At 37.0% G+C, this 14,187-nt stretch overlaps 1 protein-coding gene across 1 annotated transcript; it reads left to right on the forward strand.

Moving 5' to 3' along the window:
- The first annotated feature begins 8,238 nt into the window (after positions 1-8,238).
- Positions 8,239-10,176, forward strand: LOC131650162 (uncharacterized). Its single transcript, XM_058919889.1, has 2 exons — positions 8,239-9,090; positions 9,331-10,176. The coding sequence occupies exons 1-2, from the start codon at positions 8,239-8,241 to the stop codon at positions 10,174-10,176; spliced, it is 1,698 nt and encodes a 565-aa protein (XP_058775872.1).
- The last annotated feature ends 4,011 nt before the right edge of the window (positions 10,177-14,187 follow it).

Here is a 14,187-nt window from a genome sequence, read left to right on the forward strand (position 1 = left end):
CTACAACAAATTTTTTTTGGTCTTGTCTTTAACTAAAAAAGACAAACCCTAAGGTGAAGAAATTGCAGAAAAAGTATCTCTATGCAACAAGAAAAATATATTTGATAGTGAAAGGTGATGATTATATTCATATGGATTTAATTATTGAAAGGCAATTATAGTATGTTACACAATGTAACACGTGAAAGTATAATGGTGACTTGTAGCCAGAAGCCATTAAAAGAGACTTGTATTGTAACCATAAAATGTGGCTTTGTTTAATTGTCACTGTCCTACATGATTCTAGGGAATCACTTAATTTGGTTGGTATGTTTTCTTTACTAAAAATTTATATAGAAAAAGGTGTCATTGAATTAATTTGGCAAATATTGGTTTATGATACATTGAAATGTAACGTCATAATAGGATATTCATTTTGCGGTTTATAGATATTGACATCTTATAATTGTTTTGTTGAAACGGAGACATCACATAATTGATATACTTTAATATAGATTTATACATATACTTCCTCCGTCCCAAATTATAAGAGAAATTCACTTTTTAGATTCATTGAATAATTAATGTATCTGGTCTGCATATAGACCAGATACATTAATTATTCAATGAATCAAAAAAGAGAATTTCTCTTATAATTTGGGACAGAGGGAGTATCTTTGAATCCTATTACTTTAGAGTATAATAATAATAATAATAATAATAATAATAATAATAATAATAATAATAATAATAATAATAATAATAATAATAATAATAATAATAATAATAGTGTGAAGAAAAAAATAATAGTAATAAATTTAAAGATTAATTGTCATGTATTATCAATGTTAAATATTTTACACCTTCAATTCATAGAACCATTCGTTTATGTTATTTTATAAAGGATAAAGCTAACATGTGCCCCAAGGGCACATGTTAAGAAACCTAAATATAGAAAATTTGTATTGGAAAACGTAATAAACACATTAAATATAAACTTTTTATGAAAACAATGCATAATTTTTAAGTAAAAATTTCTACATTTAGCTCTTAACATGTGTCCTTAGGGCACATGTTAGCATGACCTTTTTATAAATAGTTAAAATAAAAATTAAACACCTTCAAATATTTAACATTTATTATTAATCAATTATATAAATAAATCTTACATTGTCAATTTATGAAGTTAATGTTAGTCGTGACAACACTTAAAAAATGGAAAAAAAATGAGAAAGAACATAAAAACATGGTAACTCAGCTCAATGCCAAGCAAGCATCCTCTTCTGCTCCACACTGCAACACACAAGAAAATTTCAGATTTTACTATGGCATTTAATTTTCATCTATGGCATTTAATTTGCTTTGTCATAGATAGACAGTTTCAATAATTACCATGACCAAAGCTTGCTTTTTCTTTTCTTTTACAAAAGCACGATACATATATATCAATAATTCATTTTTTTGAATTTACAAAACATGCCTACAAAGACCTATGATATACTTACGGGGGATTGGTTTGAAATGATTGCATCTAAGTCAATTTTATAAAACTATATGTCATATTTTATGTTAATCAAGATAACAAAACTATATGTCATAGTTTATGCTAACGGTTGAATTTTAAGCGTGAAAATAATTAAGGTTTATTGAAATTATAAAAGAGGTAACTCATAATTATTGGTTTAAAATTTTGGATTGGTATGTGACGTTAAAGTTATAGAGAAACTAATAACAAACTCGTGCATATGCACGAGTTTAGATTTAGTACGCACATTTATTTATATAATATATTTATTTTAAATCAAAATTAATTAGAGTCAAAATTTTTAGATCATAAAAACAATTTTTTGTATATAAAAATATTTAGATCAATAATATATTTTTTTCCGTATACAAATATTATTTATGTTTATGTATCATTTAAAAAAATATTTGGATCAATAGTAAATTTCCGTATATAAATATATTTAAATTAATAAAAGATTCTTTTTCCCGAATACCATTTTTAAGTCAAAATTTTTTGGATCACAAATACCATTTTTTATATATAAAAATATTTAGATCATTAATAGATTTTTTCCATATACACATATTATTTATGTTTAGGTATCATTTACAAAAATATTTGAATCAAATGTAAATTTTCGAACATAAAAATATTTGGATCAATAATAGTTTTATTTTCCCGTATACCTTTTCTGAATAAATTTTTTTTTGACCATAAATACTATTTTTCATATATAAAATATTTAGATTATTAATAAATTTTTTCCAATATACAAATATTATTTATATTTAGGTATCGTTTACATAAAAATATTTAGATCAATAATAATTTTTTTCTCATATACCTTTTTTGAATATGTAGATGTTGTTGATTGGCTGTAATTTTTGGTAAAACTCATTGTGTTTCTATCTTGTCAAATCTGGTGTCATGACATGCTTTCTACTGTTGCGAAGTTTTTCTTATGCAGGCCTTTACCTGATGTCAAGGCCGATGTCATGACATTCGCAGCTGTTACGTTCTTTTCTGTTACTTTTTATGGTTATGTAATCTGATAAGATCCTATGCGCTTTATTTGGAAATGTTGGATTCTGATCTGATTCAAGGACGTCTTTGATGGTTATTATTTTTAGTTCCTTGTTTTATGGAAATTAGTTTTATTAGGTTAAAACTAATTTGGATCCAAGGCCCAGCTGCTGCGTTTTATGAAGACTATATATTTTACGAAGAAGCTGCAGACTAGGATTAGGGTTTTGTATTGAGAAGCTTTGAGAGTTCTTTGTTTTTAAGTTTTGCGTTCTAGCTTTCTTGTAAGCCAAACAATCATCATGATGATTGTCTTGGTCTAGGTGTTTTGGTTTGAGTTGTAAGAAGTACTCGAAGCTTTTAAGCAAGAGTACTATTGTACTTGATCAAAGCTTTTAAGCAAGATCAAGTTGTGTCTTTGAAGTGTGTCTTCTTCTGTTATTAGTAGAGCGTTTGTCATCACTGCTGTGATTGAGGGGGAGTGAGTAGGATCTCTGATCTAAGAAGTTTTAGATTGAAGTTGCATTGGGTAGATATTAAGTGAAAGGAGTAATCTTGATCTGTATTACCTTGAATTAATATTACTTATAGTGGACTTCCTCCCTGGCTTGGTAGCCCCCAGATGTAGGTGTGATTGCACCAAACTGGGTTAACAACTTTCTTGTGTTGATATTCAGTTTACTTTCTGTTCATTTGTTTAAAAGCATTCAGATAGTAATGTCGTGACATCCTGTATGACATCGCGTGTCTGAGTCCAGAATTTCAATTGGCATCAGAGCAGGCACCCTGCCTGTTTTTTTACTGGGTGAGATCTAGGGACAGTATTTTCTGGTACTATGGACAAAGAAGGTGGTGGATTTGTGATTAGACCACCCATTCTGGATAGTTCCAATTATGATTATTGGAAACCTCGCATGGTGGATTTTCTGAAATCCGTGGATAGTAAAGCATGGAGAGCTGTGAACAAAGGATGGGAACATCCTGTCATTACTGATAAAGATGGCAAGAAAACTCTTAAACCAGAGGAAGAATGGGACAAAGATGAGGAGGCATTGGCGCTTGGCAACTCTAAAGCTTTAAATGCTTTATTCAATGGAATTGACAGGAATATATTCAGACTAGTACACCAGTGTGAACTAGCCAAAGATGTCTGGGATACCCTCAAGACTACTCATGAGGGCACCTCCAAAGTGAAGATGTCAAGACTTCAACTGCTAACTACGAAGTTTGAAAATCTAAGGATGAGAGATGATGAAAGTATTCAGGATTTTCATATGAATATTCTTGATATTGCTAATACCTCAGGAGCTTTGGGAGAGAAAATGTCTGATGAAAAGCTGGTAAGAAAAATCCTTAGATCCCTACCTAAGAGATTTGATATGAAAGTTACAGCTATAGAAGAGGCACAGGACATCAGCAAAATGAAGGTAGAAGAGTTAATTGGATCTCTTCAAACCTTTGAGATGGGGATCAGTGACAATTCTGAAAAGAAAAACAAAAGCATAGCTTTTGTGTCCAACTCTCAAGAAGAAGCAGAGGAAAATAGAGAAGAGAATCTATCTGAATCTATAGCTATACTTGGTAAACAATTCAACAAAATAATGAGAAGAATGGATCATAAGCCAAGACCTAATGCCAAGAACATCTCATCAGACACCAGCAGATCTTATGACTCTGGCAGAAGAGCAAAACCAGAAGAAAAGTACAATCACAGCAAAGGGATTCAATGTCATGGATGTGAAGGGTATGGACATATTAGAGCTGAATGTCCTACTTATCTCAAGAAACAAAAGAAAGGATTGTCAGTCTCCTGGTCTGATGAAGAGTCTGAGAGTGATTTTGAAGAAGAATCAGCCAAACATGTCACAGCCCTTACTGGGGTTTGAAATTCTGATGAAGACTCTAGTGAAGATGAGCTAACCTTTGAAGAACTGGCAGCCTCCTACAGAAAGCTGTGTATCAGAAGTGCTGAAGTTTGTCAACAAGGTGAAAAGCAGAAGAAATACATAGTTCAGTTGGAGGCTGATAACAAAGGACTTAGTAAAACTATATCTGAACTAAACAGTGAAATTATCATGTTACAATCCAAGCTTGATCAGATGTCAAAATCTGTAAAAATGTTGAACAGTGGCTCGGATATGTTGGAGGAGATTTTGCAGATTGGAAAAAGTTCAGGAGATGTGTCTGGTATAGGATTTGTTGGTGCAAAGAAACATTCCCAAGATAATAGCAGAGCTAAACCTGAAGCTGAGATGTTGAAACCAATGTCAAAACATGTGACTCAACATCAAGACAAAAGTGGAATGAAGAAAAAGTTTCAAAGATGGAGATGTCACTACTGTGGAAGATTTGGACACATTAAGCCCTTTTGCTTCAGATTATATGGATACCCAGATCAAGCTCCTTACTACAAACCTAAGCAGATCATGCCCATCCAGAAGAAACAATGGAAACCTAAAAATATGGCTTTAATAGCCCATACATCTCTTAGAGTTTCAGCCAAAGAAGATTGGTATTTTGACAGTGGATGTTCCAGACACATGACTGGAATCAAGAATCTGCTTGTTGATATCAAGAATCACTCTACTAGCTATGTAACCTTTGGTGATGGAGCTAAAGGAGAAATCAAAGGAGTTGGAAAACTAGACTGTTCAGGAGTGCCAAATTTAGAAGGTGTTTTGTTGGTCAAAGGCCTGACTGCTAACCTCATAAGCATCAGCCAACTCTGTGACCAAGGATACCAAGTCAACTTCACTAAAGCTGAGTGTGTGGTTACTAATGAAGAAAAGGAAGTAGTAATGAGGGGAGTCAGATCTAAAGATAACTGCTACTTGTGGGTGTCCCATGAATCCAGCTACTCAACTGTATGTTCTAAAGAAGAAGAAGCAAAGCTGTGGCACCAAAAACTTGGCCACCTTCATCTAAGAGGTATGAAAAGGATTATTTCTCTGGAAGCTGTGAGAGGAATTCCTAATCTACAAATTGATGAAGGGAGAATATGTGGTGAATGTCAGGTAGGAAAACAAATCAGGATGTCACATCCAAAGGTTAAACATCTGACCACTTCCAGAGTTCTTGAACTGCTCCATATGGACTTGATGGGACCAATGCAAATGGAAAGTCTCGGAGGAAAGAAATATGCTTATGTGGTTGTGGATGACTACTCCAGATACACTTGGGTAAACTTCATCAGAGAAAAGTCAGATGTGTTTGATGTTTTCAAGGACCTGTGTCAAAGAATTCAAAGAGAAAAAGAAAATGGTGTTGTGAGAATTAGAAGTGATCATGGAAAGGAATTTGAAAATCAAAAGTTTGCTGAGTTCTGCTCCTCTGAAGGAATACATCATGAATTTTCATCACCTATTACTCCACAACAAAATGGGGTTGTTGAAAGAAAAAATAGAACCATTCAAGAATCAGCCAGAGCTATGATCCATGCTAAGAATCTTCCTATCTACTTCTGGGCTGAAGCCATGAATACTGCTTGTTATGTCCATAATAGAGTTACCTTAAGAAAAGGAACCTCTACCACACTATATGAGATCTGGAAGGGAAGAAAACCCACTGTCAAATACTTCCATGTGTTTGGTAGTAAGTGTTACATTCTTGCTGATAGAGATCACAGAAGGAAGATGGATTCCAAGAGTGATGAAGGGATCTTTCTGGGCTACTCTACAAACAGTAGAGCCTATAGAGTGTTCAACTCAAGAACCAGAGTAATAATGGAGTCCATAAATGTTGTGGTTGATGATGTCCACAATCAAGCAGATGTCACAAAAGATGTCGGAACATTCTGGGATATCACAGCTGAAGGATCTACAAGAGAAGATGATTGCAGTCCTACTATCACAGAGTCTGAGACTGAACCTCCTAACAAGAGTCCATCTATAAGAGTTCAAAAAGATCATCCTAGTGAACTTATTATAGGAGATCTCAACAGTGGAGTTACTACAAGGTCAAGAGAACTAGCTTCAAACTCTTGTTTTGTGTCAAAAATTGAACCTAAGAATGTTAAGGAAGCATTAACAGATGAGTTCTGGATTAATGCCATGCAGGAAGAATTAGGTCAGTTTGAAAGGAATGAAGTATGGGAGCTGGTACCAAGACCTAAAGGTACTAATGTCATTGGAACAAAATGGGTTTACAAGAACAAGTCAGATGAACTGGGAACTGTTATCCGAAACAAAGCAAGGCTAGTTGCTCAAGGATACACTCAAGTTGAAGGAATTGACTTTGATGAAACCTTTGCTCCTGTTGCTAGACTTGAGTCAATTAGATTACTGCTAGGAGTTGCTTGTATTCTAAAATTCAAATTATACCAGATGGATGTGAAGAGTGCTTTTTTGAATGGATACTTGAATGAGGAAGTTTATGTGGAGCAACCTAAAGGTTTTGCTGATCCAAACCATCCTGACTATGTGTACAAACTAAGAAAAGCTCTTTATGGCCTGAAACAAGCCCCTAGAGCTTGGTATGAGAGACTAACTGAGTTTCTTACTAGTAATGGGTACAGGAAAGGAGGGATAGATAAAACTCTTTTTGTTAAAGATGAAGGAGGGAAGATCCTGATTGCTCAAATCTATGTGGATGATATTGTGTTTGGTGGGATGTCAGACAAGATGACTAGACATTTTGTTGATCAGATGCAATCAGAATTTGAAATGAGCCTAGTTGGAGAATTAACTTATTTTCTTGGGCTGCAAGTTAAACAGATGGAAGACTCAATCTTTCTCTCTCAGAGTAAGTATGCTAAAAACATTGTTAAAAAGTTTGGAATGGAAACTGCTACTCACAAAAGAACACCAGCTCCTACTCACTTAAAATTGTCCAAAGATGAAAAGGGAACCAGTGTTGATCAAAGTTTATACAGAAGCATGATAGGAAGCCTGCTGTATCTCACAGCCAGTAGACCTGATATTGCTTTTGCTGTTGGGGTGTGTGCTAGGTATCAAGCAGATCCCAAGATCAGTCATATCAACCAAGTCAAGAGGATCCTGAAATATGTGAATGGTACTTGTGAGTATGGAATGCTCTACTCTCATGGGTGTGAACCTATTCTCACTGGATATTGTGATGCAGATTGGGCTGGAAGTGCTGATGACAGAAAAAGTACTTCAGGAGGATGTTTCTTCTTGGGGAATAATCTTATTTCATGGTTCAGCAAGAAACAAAATTGTGTGTCTTTATCCACTGCAGAGGCATAATACATTGCAGCAGGAAGTAGTTGCTCTCAGCTTGTTTGGATGAAACAAATGTTAACAGAATACAATGTCACACAAGATGTCATGACATTATATTGTGACAACTTAAGTGCCATTAACATTTCAAAGAATCCCATTCAGCACAGCAGGACCAAGCACATTGATATTAGACACCACTACATTAGAGATCTTGTTGAGGATAAAATAATTGCCTTGGAACATGTTGCTACAAATCTTCAACTGGCTGACATTTTCACAAAAGCCTTGGATGCAAATCAATTTGAAAATCTAAGAAGTAAACTAGGCATTTGTCTTTGTGAAGGATTATAGCAATTAATTGGGTGTGGGGCCAACATTATTTCTCTCTCCAAATATTTGCTATCATTACACATTAAAGTGTATTTTCCCCCCCTTTTACAATTTGCCCAAACGGTTTCCATTCCCCCAAAACCTATCCTCAACACTCACGCTACCTCTCTGTGTCTCTGCATTCACAAACCTTTACCCAGCATTCCATTTTCTCTCATCATGTCTCAGAGTTCTCCCTCAAAGAAATCGTCTCCTTCCTCTGAAACAGCATCAGGATCTAGGGCACCCAATGTGGTGAGTGATCAAGATGTTGTGTTGAATGTTGTGCCATTGAACTCTGTTCCTGCTACCGATCCTGTTCGTAATCCACCAAGAAAGATGCATGCAAGAAAATCAACTGGTGGATCTGTTCCAGAAACTTTTTCTGTTCAAGGGAGAGAGGGCTCTGCTTATGTTCACAATGCGATCGCAGGTATTGTCACAAGAATCTTGAATGAAGGGCACCAGGTTGATGGAATATCTGTTCCTCTAGCCCAAATTCCTGCCTCTGAGAACAGCAAAGATGATCAAGATGGTAAAGATGATGCTAGCAAAGATCAGGGTGATGTTGAGACATCTGTTGACAACAATGATGAGAAGACCCCTGGTGCCAAAGATGTTGAGACATCTGAAGCTATCAATGTTGAAACATCTGGTACTAAAGATGCTGAGATTCTTGAACCTGAGAAAGCTGAAGAGGTTCCTGTTGCTCCTTCTAAAGAAACCCTTAATGAAGGCCCTACTGTGCATGATGTGGTGAATCTGGATGATCTGGATGATTCTATTGACATTGCTGATGATGAGCTCATCTCTAGCATCTCTCATAGAGTCAAGACTCGTAAGGGCAAACAGGTTTGTGATCAAGATTTTTCCAAACCTCAAGTTACTCCTCAAGTTACTCCTCAAAAGAAGGTCACTATAAAGAAGATCAAGAAGGTCCCTGCTGAACCTTCAACCACTGGGAGCAAGACTGCAGTGAAGAAGAGGAAGGAAAGAAGTGTTTCTGCCCCTGAAGATGATGTCTTAAGTGATGTCCCTGACATCCCATCAAAGAAGAAGATTGCTGTCACAAAATCCTCCACAAAGGTTCGTGATGTTCCTCTGGACAACATTTACTTGCACTATGCTTCAAATGCCATCCAGTGGAAGTTTGTTTATCAAAGAAGGCTGGCTCTTGAAAGAGAATTAGCAAATGATGCTCTGGAATGTCAAGAGGTCATGAAGCTCATCAAGTCTGCATGTTTGATTAAGACTGTCACTCATTTTTCAAAGTGTTATGAAATGCTTGTGAAGGAATTTTTTGTGAACTTGTCTCAAGATTGTGGTGATGGAAGAACTGGTGATTTTCATAAGGTGTATGTTAGAAGAAAGTGTATAGATTTTTCCCCTGCTGTTATCAACCTATATCTAGGTAGAGATGCTGAGGCTCAACCTGAGCTTGAAGTGACTGATAATGAGGTGTGCAAAGTAATCACTGGTGGTAAGGTTAAGAAGTGGCCTATAAAGAGCAAATTGTCTGCTAGTTCTCTTAATGTCAGGTATGCATTGCTACACAAAATTGGTGCTGCTAACTGGGTGCCTACCAATCACACTTCTACCATTGCTGTTGGCCTAGGAAGATTTATTTATGCTGTGGGAACCAAGACAAAATTTGACTATGGGACTTATATATTTGATCAAACTATGAGGCATGCTGGTACCTCTGCTACCAAGCTCCCTATTGCATTCCCATCCCTGATATGTGGGATAATCCTCAAGCAACACCCTGGAATTCTGAAAAGTAAAGATTATGTATGTAAGAGGGAGAGTGCTTTGTCTTTTCACTACAAACTGCTCCAGAGGTCTGATGACATGACATCTGCTGGGACATCACAACCCAGCAAATCTGTGGACAACAGGAAGATAAAGCTTGAAAAGCTCATCCAAAGTCTTGAGCAGTCTACAGATGATGATCTTGCTGGTGACAATATGGATGAAGACAAAGGTGCTGCTAGGGGGGCTGAGGAAGAGGCTGAGGATGGTGAGGGCTCTGAGGATACTGGGAGCAGTGATGCTGCTGATTCTGATGACAATACTGGTGGCTCTAGTGATGAAGACAGTGATGGGTCTGATGATTAGCTCTGATTCTGGTTGGGTTTTGGCTCCTTTTGTGGCTAAAAAGGGGGAGTAATGGTTGTTTTGTGTTGGTTGTTTTGGTGGTTTTTTTTGGTTGTTTTTGTTGATCCTGTTGGTTGATGGACATGGTTGGTTTGTTGTTTTCTTTATTTTGGTTGTTCCCTGGCTCTCCCTGACAATGACAAGTGGTTTCTGTAACAGTTGATTAATTAGATGTTTTCTGGTTTTCTGGTGTTTAATCAAGATGGCTGTTGTTTGCTTACAGAATTTATTTTTCTGTTGTTGGCTGCTGTTGTTTGCTTACAGAATTTATTTTTCTGTTGTTGGCTGCTGTGTATGCTCTGATATCTGTTTGGTTACATCAATTAGTGTTTTAGCCAAAAATTTGCCAAAGGGGGAGTTTGTAGATGTTGTTGATTGGCTGTAATTTTTGGTAAAACTCATTGTGTTTCTATCTTGTCAAATCTGGTGTCATGACATGCTTTCTACTGTTGCGAAGTTTTTCTTATGCAGGCCTTTACTTGATGTCAAGGCCGATGTCATGACATTCGCAGCTGTTACGTTCTTTTCTGTTACTTTTTATGGTTATGTAATCTGATAAGATCCTATGCGCTTTATTTGGAAATGTTGGATTCTGATCTGATTCAAGGACGTCTTTGATGGTTATTATTTTTAGTTCCTTGTTTTATGGAAATTAGTTTTATTAGGTTAAAACTAATTTGGATCCAAGGCCCAGCTGCTGCGTTTTATGAAGACTATATATTTTACGAAGAAGCTGCAGACTAGGATTAGGGTTTTGTATTGAGAAGCTTTGAGAGTTCTTTGTTTTTAAGTTTTGCGTTCTAGCTTTCTTGTAAGCCAAACAATCATCATGATGATTGTCTTGGTCTAGGTGTTTTGGTTTGAGTTGTAAGAAGTACTCGAAGCTTTTAAGCAAGAGTACTATTGTACTTGATCAAAGCTTTTAAGCAAGATCAAGTTGTGTCTTTGAAGTGTGTCTTCTTCTGTTATTAGTAGAGCGTTTGTCATCACTGCTGTGATTGAGGGGGAGTGAGTAGGATCTCCGATCTAAGAAGTTTTAGATTGAAGTTGCATTGGGTAGATATTAAGTGAAAGGAGTAATCTTGATCTGTATTACCTTGAATTAATATTACTTATAGTGGACTTCCTCCCTGGCTTGGTAGCCCCCAGATGTAGGTGTGATTGCACCGAACTGGGTTAACAACTTTCTTGTGTTGATATTCAGTTTACTTTCTGTTCATTTGTTTAAAAGCATTCAGATAGTAATGTCGTGACATCCTGTACGACATCGCGTGTCTGAGTCCAGAATTTCAGAATAAAAAACTTTTGCATCATAAATACCATTTGTCTTATATAAAAATATTTAGATCAATAAATTTTTTTCCCGTATACAAATTTTATTTTTGTTTAGGTATCAATTACAAAAATATCTGAATTAATAGAATTTGATACTAATAAAATTTGACTATAAATAATATTAGTATGTTACAATTGAATAAGTGATACACAATTATTTCCGTATATATATATATATATATATATATATATATATATATATATATATATATATATATATATATATATATATATATATATATATATATATATATATATATATATATATATATATATATATATATATATATATATATATATATATATATATATATATATATATGGGTTTAATAAGTTTTTTGTCCCTATAAATATTACAGTTTCATTTTTAGTCCCTCCTGGGTTTTGGCAACGGTTTTAGCTGGTTTTGGCAACGGCTTTTTTTGTAAAAACGTTGCCTAAAGGCAGGAAGGGACTAAAAATGAAAACTACAATATTTATAGGGACCAAAAACTTATTTAACCATATATATATATATATATATATATATATATATATATATATATATATATATATATGATCTTACCGAGCAGATCAGATGTCCAGCAACAAAGAAGGCTTGAGATCCGGAGCGGTTGAGAGGGGAAAAAAGGGTTGTACCTGCAAGGCACTCCGATGCCAAAGTAAGTATGTGATCCACAAGATACAACAAAGTAATATATATATATATATATATATATATATATATATATATATATATATATATATATATATATATATATGATCTTACCGAGCAGATCAGATGGCCAGCAACAAAGAAGGCTTAAAATCCGGAGCAGTTGAGAGGGAAAAAAATGGTTGTACCTGCAAGGCACTCCGATGCCAAAGTAAGTATGTGATCCACAAGATACAACAAAGTAAGAGATTTGGGGGTTAGAAAAAGATTACCTTGCCTTCTGAGGTCAGAGGGCTATTTATAGGATAGTTCCAAGCGAAATTGGCTCCGCTTTGTAAGGCGTGAATCTAGACGATGCATGAGCTGGATGCTACCGGGCACGAGGCTCTCTTGTGCTCGGTCATATATGGTGTTTTCCCGGAGCTGACCGGGGGAAGCTGTCGTGCGCGTGTCTAGGGTGTTTTGGACCGAAGGCTGGATTGGCCCAATAAGAGTGATTGGGCCGTTCCAGAATAGGAGCCCCCCAAGTCGTTGCTTCGGCTCGAGGGAGTGACGACTTAGAGGGCGTCGGTCAGAGGAGACCTTCTGGGGGAGCGGGCCTGGCGTTTCCGAGGGAGATCGGTCCTGAGCTTCCGGGGAGTAGAAGGGTCAGGTCGGGAGCCAGGAAGCGTGTCGCTTCAGAGTTTTCAGTTGGGGGACGTGTCGCATTTAATGCGAAATGATGGCTACCCTACTCGTAGGCTGCTAGGGTTAATGATGGCCATACCGTTTCCCAGAGTTCGCGTGCGGCGCACGTGAGGTTCTCAATTGCCTATAAATATCAAGGGTTATCATTTTCCCCAAACTTTTCAAATTCTTCTTCGCTCTCTACTCTCCGCTGCTGATCGTGAGCTCCACCACAACGTTCCTTCTTCAATCTTCGTTCCTTCCATTAGAATCCTACTTGTAAGTTCGTTTTTCCCTCTGTTTTTAGCTTTTCATGCTTTGATTGTTTTTAGAAACCGTTTGCATGTGGTTAGGGTAGAATTTTAGGAACGATTTTCAGGAGGATTTAGGAGCTTGTTGGCGGTAGACGACGGAGATAGCTGATTCCTCCGTCGTTGACGGCTGTATGCGATTGAATCCTTCATTTAGAGCCACCTTCTGGTTCGTTGATTGTTGTTTTGGAGTTTTGATCATGCGTTAGTGTGGCTTTAGTTTTTCCAGAAAAATGGATCATTGTGACGTAGCATGGGTTTTTGTCCTTCCCTTAGGCGCGAGTCTTCTTCTGCTCGGCGACTATTTTTCTGAAAAAGGGCAAGGTCGGGGGCCATTGGACCCCCGGTCTGTTGGTGCACCCTTTCACTTTGAATGGTGGTGGAAGGGTGGATTTGATTGAACTGTCAAATTCACTATTTTCCCCTGTTTTTCAGGTGAACATGGCCGAAGCAGGGCGTCCGTCAACGTCGGGCTCGTCGTCCTCGGCTCCCCTGGCCCAGCAGGAGGTGCCTCTGTCGGCCTGGGTGCTTCAAGAGGCGTTCGACATTGAAAGTTACTTCGTGAAGGATGGTTCAGACATCTTCTTAGATATCGGGGGTCACGTGGATCCTGCCAGGGACGCCTCCAGAAACGGGTGGTCGGTCTTTATCCTTGCTGAGGAGGACCGTATCTGTGATGTGTACGCCCCTGACCTGATCCCAATGTATGAGGTGGTCTTTCGGGAGATGGGATTCCGTGTGCCCTTTACCGAGTTTCAGATGGCTGTTTTCAACCACTTGGAGGTGGCCCCCGGGCAGTTGCATCCTAATGCGATCGCTTTTATCCGGGCGTTCGAACTGACCTGTTCCCACTTGAAAATAGCGGCGACGATCCCTTTGTTCTTTTTCATATTCTGCATGCAGCGGGCAGTAAGGGATGGTCGTTTCAGATGGGTGTCCCTGAAGCAGTCTAGGAAGATTTTTAAGTCTTACTCGGATTCTCTGAAGAACTACAAGCCTCGTTTC

This window comes from Vicia villosa, linkage group LG2, assembly GCF_029867415.1.
Source record: "Vicia villosa cultivar HV-30 ecotype Madison, WI linkage group LG2, Vvil1.0, whole genome shotgun sequence".
Taxonomy (NCBI): domain Eukaryota; kingdom Viridiplantae; phylum Streptophyta; class Magnoliopsida; order Fabales; family Fabaceae; genus Vicia; species Vicia villosa.

Excerpts from the sequence above, each read along its gene's own strand:
- LOC131650162 (XM_058919889.1), top strand. The coding sequence starts at position 8,239 with ATGTCTCAGAGTTCTCCCTCAAAGAAATCGTCTCCTTCCTCTGAAACA. Across the intron at positions 9,091-9,330 it reads AAGATGATGTCTTAAGTGAT|TGTTATGAAATGCTTGTGAA; the intron begins GTCCCTGACATC and ends CATTTTTCAAAG.